The 8651-nt window shown below is 41.3% G+C and overlaps 2 protein-coding genes across 4 annotated transcripts in view; one reads left to right on the forward strand and one right to left on the reverse strand.

Annotated features, from left to right (window-relative positions):
- The window catches only part of FAM114A2 (family with sequence similarity 114, member A2), a 15568-nt gene extending 15453 nt beyond the window's left edge, over window positions 1-115 (reverse strand). For both annotated transcript variants that reach the window (XM_010578971.1, XM_010578970.1), the window contains exon 1: window positions 85-115. In XM_010578971.1, coding sequence (XP_010577273.1) covers window positions 85-100 — 16 coding nt within the window. In that variant the 5' untranslated portion in view covers window positions 101-115. The remainder of the gene's footprint in view (window positions 1-84) is intronic.
- MFAP3 (microfibrillar-associated protein 3) lies at window positions 7-8166 on the forward strand. 2 transcript variants are annotated; one of them, XM_010578968.1, is made up of 3 exons: window positions 7-787; window positions 4340-4801; window positions 6178-8166. In XM_010578968.1, exons 2-3 carry the CDS (start codon window positions 4522-4524, stop codon window positions 6921-6923), a joined length of 1026 nt encoding a protein of 341 aa, XP_010577270.1. In that variant the 5' UTR covers window positions 7-787; window positions 4340-4521; the 3' UTR covers window positions 6924-8166. The 2 variants fall into 2 exon arrangements, with proteins under 2 accessions (XP_010577270.1, XP_010577271.1); XM_010578969.1 differs by lacking the exon at window positions 7-787 and adding an exon at window positions 807-960.
- Window positions 8167-8651: the final 485 nt, after the last annotated feature.

Consider the following 8651-nt stretch of genomic DNA (forward strand, 5'->3'; position numbering starts at 1 on the left):
GGGGGGGGGGAATGGCGGAGCGTCGTGCAGGCCCTCCGCGCCCACCCCGCTGCTGCGGGAGAAGTCGGGGGACCCGTGTCTTACCGCGCTGTTTTGGCATGGAAACGCTGCCCGGGGGAGGGGGGTGGTCTTCTGGCGTGACGTCAGGCCCGCGTGACGTCAGGCCCGCGTGACGTCAGGCCGGCGCGGCCCGGGTTCCCTCGGCTGCCGTGGGGGGAGTGTGGATGTACATCGTGTTTCCCGGTGCCTCGAGCAGCCCAGCTCCAGCGGGGTTTTTCCACGAGCGAGCTTGGGCGCGGGTGGGGCCGGGGCTGCTGGGGACAGGGGTCTCGTTCGGGGGAGTTTTGTGCCTGATCGGTTTTAGCTGACAGAGGGAAAAACACACTTGTTCTCATGTGCAGCCGATCCCGTGTCCTTCATGAGTTACCCTGTGACATGTGTCAGGCAGCCAAGGGACCGCGTACACGGCAAAACACCATGTTCTGGCAGGCAGCCATGCGTGGGTGAGATCTCCTGTGGGTTTTTGGGCTGTGGGTGCAGCCGCTCCCCCGAGAGCCTTTGCTGGTGCTGGCAGAGGGTGAACCCTCCCTGCGGCCTCCCCCACGCTGGGAACATCGGTAAAGACTCTTGTCAAGGCCGCACCGTCTGTTTTCACAAACTTTCCAGGATTTAATGTCTTCAGGGCTCTGCCATGTGCTGCTCCCAGATGTGAAAGAGGGTCAGAGGGGCCTCGTGGGTTCCTCACAGCAGCCTTGTTTCTGCAAGACACCGCTCTGCGAGTAGGAAGGTGTGCTGTGTGCAGAAGCGATCCATTTAGATTGATTTAGTGCGCGTTATTACCAATTAGCTTGCTGTAAATGCTAAAATGCATTTCCATGTTGTGTGCCAGAAGTGGCAGTCAGTTAGAGCAGTCTGTGGTCTGTCAGATGTGTCTTGGTTTATTGCTTCACTTTTCTCCAGGTATGAAATGATGTTATGAGCAGTGAATGTAAAGCTATATAACCTGCAACCTCTTGGGCCCCAATTTTGCAGTGCCTTATAAATGCGTGTAATTTTAAGTACTATCAGCACTTCCATTGACCTCAGTGGGACTACTTACAGTGCTCTAGGTTAAACACAGATACACTTTTTCAGGATAAGAGCCAAAGATGACTCATACAAGCGTATGCATCATGGATTTTTATCTTTCCACTGCTATTTGTTGTTGCAACTTATGGTTTAATAAAGGTTAAATATGTTGAGCTCAACTTCAGGTTCAGTTGTAAAATAGCCAGTTTCTATTCTGCACATTTCATCTTGCTTGGGCTTAATGCTTTCTTGAAGAATTGTGATGTTGGCACTGTTCATGCTTTATCCTTTTTGGATCCTTTATCAGCTCCAGCAGCTGTTTTGCATAAGTGTGATGGTTGAAGAATATGGATTTCGCAAATCATTTTATTTTTCGCAGCACTCGGCGGTGAGAGATCATTGTCTGCTTAGCAATAATGGCTTTTCCAAAAGCGAAATGTGACAAACAATTTCTAATAAATTGGACCTCGAAGAGTTTAATAGTAAAATTCAATGACCCATCACCAATGTTTTATACATTATGCAAGCTCAGTGCAGATATAGCGGAGAGCATATGCAATTACTGAAGATAATTATCTTATTCTTATGAGGGAAAATGTTGCTGAGTATTTCTTGTGTTAAATAATTGACTGAGGTTCCTAATGTCATTTTAGGAGGAGTGTCACAGACACTTGGAAATCTAACAATTTAAATTAAATAATTTAAAATGACAATAACAGAGGCAAAGTACAGGAGGTACTGGAATTATTCTCTAATAAATCTAAAACATTAGTTGGGAGGTTATTGTTTTAGAAGACTGTAAGTTTTTCTGTGTGTTTGATTCAATACTGAAGATAAGGGTTTGTCTTTACTGCAGAGCTATTATCAGTTGTAACTACATCAAATGCTGTTAAGTCCCAATGCATGCAAAAGCCATTAAGTGCAGTGGCATTTTTAACTGAAGGCAGTTGGGTTGTGGAGCGATGTATGCAGAAGATCTGCGACCGCAGCTCCTCACTTGCTAGCGCAAGTTGTGACAGAGTCTCGAATGGCAACTCTGGCAATCCAAATGTCAGTGGTCCACAAACTACTAATGGCGTGCAGCCTGCCTTTAAGAAATCTGCACAAGGTTACCAAAATACACAGGTCAGATGTCAGCAGTCTTCTGAAGGCTCTGAAACACTCTGAAAATACTAGGGGTCTAAAAAAGGAAGGTTAAAACCACTCCTTCAAACAGAAGAATAGTTGTTCATCAGCAGCAACCTTAGTATTGGGGTTTTTTCAGACCTGTGCAGTTGATGTGGCTGGGATGCTCTTCTCCAGAGGCAGCGGGACTGGTAATGCTTTTCCTAAAGTGTAACTGGTGGAAAACAGGAACAAAAGAGGCCTTCGTACTGTTTTTAACCATTTAGCTGTGGGAAAGTAGCTTCTTCAGCACAACGGTATAATTGAGTTCTCAGCGCTGGTCTCATGTTAAATGAATGGACAAGAGGCATGATAGAAAACAGAGTGGGGCCAATAAAAAATAAAGAGGGCAGATGAAGGGATTGCTGTTTACATGGAAACAAGTGGAGGGCCTGTTTTCCAGTTTCTCCTGCAGGATTCGTGGGTGAGTTGGTTAGTCAAGCTTGAAGGAGAGTTGGACACAGCTGTCTTCTTTGCCTTCTTTGTTAAACTGGTTTTGGCAATAACCACAACAGAAATGGGTCAGATACCATGTTTCTCATCGGATGTCAAGTCTGGAATCTGGTTTGACCTTCAACAAATTAACTTTAACTGAAAAAAATTCCTGGTCTAGGTAGTGTGTTATCAGCAAATTTTCCCATTCTTCAATATGCTTAATTTTTCTCTGCTGAAAACACAGTTAGTACAAATCACCTGTATTTATTTATATTACATTATTTTTCATAAGTGACAGGATTTCTGTCTCCTTTAGGCAGTGTTAACTAGTGATTCTGGAAGGATGAGAAGTGTCTGCATTATTTATTAAGAACATTTATTAAGAAAATTTATTCCTTTGTATTGCAATATTTATGAAATTCAACTCTACTAGCATTTGTTATTGGTAGAAGAAAAGGAGATAAATTCAAAGTCACAGTCAATGAGGTGAAGTGAGATTCTTTAAGATAACTTTTTGGCTTGTGGCTTCTGTACTCTGTAAATTGTTTTTTAGGGCTCTGGAGCAGTCTAGATGGAATCGTAACTTCAGGGAATGCATATTGGATTAGAAAGTTTCTTGAATCAAGCTTCCAGGAAGATTGATTACAGATTTTCTCTTATTGGTGTCATCTCACTTTGTTACAAGTTGGTTTTATTCTGGCTTTCAAAAAAGGAAAATCCTTGTGTGCAAAGAACATAAAAGTAAAGGGTGTATCCTAATGTCTTAAAATATCTTTTGTGCACATTAATTTGAAGAGTGTTAATTCTGTCCCTAGACAAAACAGTTTTTCAAATTGCTATGAAATATGGGGCAGCATTTGGGTAGAGCAGATGATAAACAAGACCACTGAGATGTAGCAGCATAAACTAAAAGATTTTCAACAGGGTCTTACTGTAAAACAAACAAGAAAAAAAGAGGCAGAGTTAGAATACAGCAGCAGCAAGAGAGGTTGCAAAAAAGGAAGTACGTTTAGACATTGGTGTCCTGCTATTCAGAAAGGGACTTCCTCTCTGTGGCTGCAGATAACTGCCAAGAGAGTTTTCCCAACACAAATTATAAGCATATTATGTAAGCATATTTAGACATCTAACACCGATCGTGCCTCTAAAATCAAGTAAGTAGATGTATAAATGCTAAAAATCAGATGTGTGTGCGCTTTGGTTTTTCTGTAGATGCTAAATGAAAGATTGGCTTTAAAAAAACAGGGCTTAAAAGCACTTTGATATTGGTGGGGAGGGAGGCAGAAATTATATCCTCTTTCTTGCTTTTCTTCCTCTATTAAGAAAGCACTTTTTCTCGGTTAACACATGCAGAATCCACTTTCTGACCCTGAAGATAGTTATGCATTTCAAGTAGTATGAACAATTCATTCTTTTTTTAAAACCTTTTTCCACTTAATGATTATTGTTCCTGAGATTATTTATTTGGATGGGAAGATGAACATCTAGAGGACTGAAGGTTGTGCTAATACCTTCTTACCCTCGTTTCATTACTGTGTTCTGAGCAAAGCTCTGATTTGGAACCTCTCGGCTGACAGTTTATATTATGCTAATCGAAATCTGTTTACTGAAAATGAAATTTGAATACGCCATAAGCTTGCTATCATTAATAAACTTAATTTTTTTTTTTCAGTTGGATTTCCAGTTTCCACTTCTAATATTGATGGTCTTGAAAGTGCATTTGGATCCACGACATCTTCTATCACTGAACAAATCAAGAGCCTCCTCTCCTATCGCAAAGCAATACGGACAGCTTAATATCATATGACCTCATTTCTCCAAATTAAATGAAAAAAGAATTTTCTCTAGTTTTCCATGAAGCTCAGCTATTGCCTGTTAATTTTGACTGTTAGTGCTGATCTTTCAATTGGATTTACACCAGAAAATGTAGCTTTTAACAGGACAGTTGCTTTTGGGTCTTTCAATGCATCACTTCATACAGTGTCTCAAGCTTTAGTAAGTTCTCCAGCACACCATGATATCATAGCCAAAGAGGGGACCAGTATTTTAATTGAATGTAGACTGAACATCAGCCAGTATGAATATATTCTTTGGTATAACTCCAGAGGACACCTGCTTGAACAGAAAGATGAAGGTGAGCTTTCCTGCTGTTTTCTATCCTCCAGTATTCCCCTTTTATACAGTATCTGAAAACCTCTGGGACTTTTTATCATTTTCCCTGCCTATCCTCCCATTTATACAGTTGGGAGATAAGGAGGGAGCAAGACAGAGCCCTTTGCCCTCTGGCATGTGGGATGTGAATTACACTTGAGTTTTGTCCTAGCCCATCCATCCTGCTGTGGTGCCCCACAGAATCATTTCGTTCAAAAGGCATCACAGTATTCAGTATAGAAGAAATTAATCTGCATCCTACCAGATACTAACTGATGTTTTTATTTATTATTGCTCTTTTTTATATTATATTTTTTCAAACACATGAATTAAACACAATTCTCCACAACTTGTGACCTTTTCCAGCTGGCAATCAGTGTGTTAATTTTGCTACAGGATTTTTTTTAAAGCATGGGGTAACTTACTACATTTATTTTCTGGTTTATGCACCAGTGAGACTGTGGAAACTAACACAATTTGTAATGGTCAATAATGAAATACATGCTATTTAACCCTTTTGTACAGAGGGAGAATATCTTTTCCTAGCCTTTGGCTCTTAGAGTTCTGTCCCTGTAGTTTTTAATTTTCAAAAAATAATGTCTTTTAGAAATGCATGAGGTTTTCTCTACTCTATTAGTATTAATTAAGGTCATCAAGCTAATTGATAGGATCTTCTTGGAGGCCATCTTTCTGCCTTAAGCATTCAGTAACCTCCTGGTAGTTATAATGCCATCTGGAGATTAGTTCAAAGTAGAGTAATTAGAAGAATGAGTTATGAAAACAGTTTTCCTCCTAAGTTATAAACGCATAGGAAATACTGTATAAAGCTAGATTTTTTCATTGATTTCTTTTTACATGGGTTTTGTAATTCAGCACTGCATGCTCAGCAGAAAACTGTCTCAAAAAAATCTGGGGTTCTTTTGCCAGCAGAGCCATTTACAGACTCTGATCTTTTTTATGGGTCACTTGACTTTTGACTCCGAGCGTATGGAAAATTAGAGTTTATAGAGGACAGTCTTTCAACATAGTATTACACAGTGGGCAAGAAGCACTAGTTAAGAATTAGGTTCCCTGTCAGAAAGAGAAAGCACACAAGAAAGTGCAGATGAGAGAAAGGAGAAAAACCAGAGTAGCAAGCGTGCAGAATAATTTACCATTAAGCAGTAGGATTGGTAACTGGCTTTCTGCATCACAAGCATGAAAAGGAAATTTCAGTCCTTTGTGTACTGTTTGTATTATGCTAGAAATGGACTGCTTACTTCCAAGCTCAGTCTCCTGTTGACGGAGCAAACAGCACATGTCTAGTTTACGTACTGATTTTTGTTTCATTAGCTCAGTTTATTTCTTTTGAATCTCCAGGTGGCCGGTGGAGGATTGCCGATAATTCCCTTAACATCACAAAGGTCAACTTTGCTGACCGGGGGCGATATACATGTGCAGGTGTTAATCATAATGACACCTTGTATTACACAGTCACCCTGAGGGTTATCTTCACCTCAGGAGACATGAGTATTTACTACATGATTGTGTGCCTCGTTGCCTTTGCTATCACCCTCGTTTTAAACATAACCCGTCTGTGCATGATGAGCAGTCACCTCCGCAAAACAGAGAAGGCTATCAATGAATTCTTCAGGACGGAAGGGGCTGAGAAGCTTCAGAAGGCTTTTGAGATAGCCAAGCGTATCCCTATCATTACATCTGCCAAAACACTAGAGTTGGCCAAAGTCACTCAGTTTAAGACCATGGAGTTTGCTCGGTACATTGAAGAGCTTGCCAGAAGCATTCCCCTTCCACCTCTGATCCTTAACTGCCGGGCGTTCATGGAGGAGATCTTTGAGGCTGTGCGAGTTGATGATCCTGATGAAGTTGGGGAGGAGGAAAAACAGACCCAAACCTGCGGTACCCAAGCTGCGATATACCCCATCAACCCAGAGATCAAGCGCAGCGATTCACCAGCTGGGGATTCAGACGATGGGTCCATGAATGAGCAAGGTCAAGAGATAGCCGTTCAGGTGTCCATTCACCCACAGTCAGAAGTGCAGAGCATTGACACTGTTTCTCATGACAGCTGCCAGTTTGCGCCTTCTGAGGAAGGCACCTGCTGAATCCAGCGATAAGCTGTTGTGAAGGAAGCACAGGTGACCCTAGGATACTGCAAGAAAGGGGTCTGCAAACAAGCTGCCTCAGTCCCATGTGCACAAGTTTTCCAAATTGCAAGGTGCCAGAACTGCTACTGAAATCTGTATTTTCCGTCAGTGTTGATCTAACGATTTCAAGTCTGTTAGAGAAGGCCATTTGGAACATTGTGCAGTGGCTTTTCTTTTTAAAGCAAGCTTGCTATATCTAAAATATTTACAAAACAGGAATTCTTTCTCCTTGGCTCCTTGGTAGCTTCTGATACTTCTGATCTGTATTAGAAGTGGCCAAGCTGAGCAGTACAACTTGCAATAAGATCTTTTCATTTGTGAAATCTTTCTTCCTTCACAAAGTGAGCCGGAATTCATTTGAGTCAGTGTTGTTGTCCTGATGAATTGAGTTGTGTACTCTTTTTGAATTGCCTCTTGGTGCGTGTAGCCCATCAGAACCATGGTGAGCTTGAACAAATCTGTTTTGTGTCGTGTGCTTCTATGTTGCTATCAAAATGTACTGTACTTAGAAAAAGAATAGTACCAGGATCTGCTGCTGGATTAAACGAATTGTAGTTTCAAAGCAGCTTAGAGAACAACCAGGGGGTCTCAGTTTTCCATGCATCTGCAGAAAACTTGCACGTACTCTAGTGCATGGAGAGCGAATTGTTGTTACAAAGCTTGTCGCTTAAACTTGGTGCTGATTACCAAAGCGCCTTACCCTGGTTCTGTCTTACAGAATGGAGCAGTAACAGCACTGCCAGCACTGTCTGCCTTTTGACTTTGCTGATTTTACTCACTATAGAAAATCCAAAGTTTTATATTGTATTTGATATTGTTGTGAGAAAACAATGACAGTAATACATAGTGGCATAATTTAAAAATGAATTCATCTACAGATCAGGTGTCTCAGGCACTTCTTTCTGAACAACATTATAATAAAGGAGGTGAAAAGTAGTGATAACTTGCTTTGCTCTGGCTAGTGCTTTCAGAAAGCAGTGGAAGCGGGAGTGGTTAGCAGAGGGGCTGGCTGAGCTGTTTGCCAGCCACTGTTTACAGGAGTGGAGTAACTCACTGAACGTGCCCTGTCTCATCCGCTGAAGAGGTGTGGCAGAAGGGAGAGGTGCAGGTGCTGACATACATACACACGTTAAGTGCTTCACCGAGGATCTCCCGCATGGCTTCCTCAGCTGTAGAGATCCAGCCTTGAGGAATCAGAGTGCAGTCAAGAACCTAGTTTCTTTTTTCACTCTTTGGTGCTGATTTTTTTTCTCCTTAACATTTGTAAGTTGTATCACTTAAATAGCATTTTATATCCTGTTGAGATTTAGTAGATGTAAGGCTTGTAAGCACTCCACAAATTAATTTCTTACAACTACTGGAAGCATATTGCCATATAATTTTAACAACTTGGCAACAAGAGCACCATTTAATTTCCCACAACTCTTTTTTCTTTCCTTATTATTACAGAAATGTCAGTTGAACAAGTGATTCTGGACGGCTGCTCAGGATTCTTAAGAGGATTTGATATTACATTTACATGAGTAGAGATGGAAAACAAGCAGGCACAGTGGTAATAACAGGGTGGGGCTGTCTGTTGTAACGCATGCTTTTAGCAAAGGGTCTGAACAAATTATATTTATCGTATCATATTAGAGAATGGGAAACTGAAGCATTTATTACCATTTTAAACTACCTTCTGGGGAA

This window comes from Haliaeetus leucocephalus, unplaced genomic scaffold (assembly GCF_000737465.1).
Source record: "Haliaeetus leucocephalus isolate CR32 unplaced genomic scaffold, Haliaeetus_leucocephalus-4.0 Scaffold656, whole genome shotgun sequence".
In the NCBI taxonomy this organism is placed as follows: Eukaryota; Metazoa; Chordata; class Aves; order Accipitriformes; family Accipitridae; genus Haliaeetus; species Haliaeetus leucocephalus.

Coding starts and splice junctions, on each gene's coding strand:
- MFAP3 (XM_010578968.1), top strand. CDS start 4,522: ATGAAGCTCAGCTATTGCCTGTTAATTTTGACTGTTAGTGCTGATCTT. Junction 4,802..6,177: donor GCTTGAACAGAAAGATGAAG/GTGAGCTTTCCT, acceptor TTGAATCTCCAG/GTGGCCGGTGGAGGATTGCC.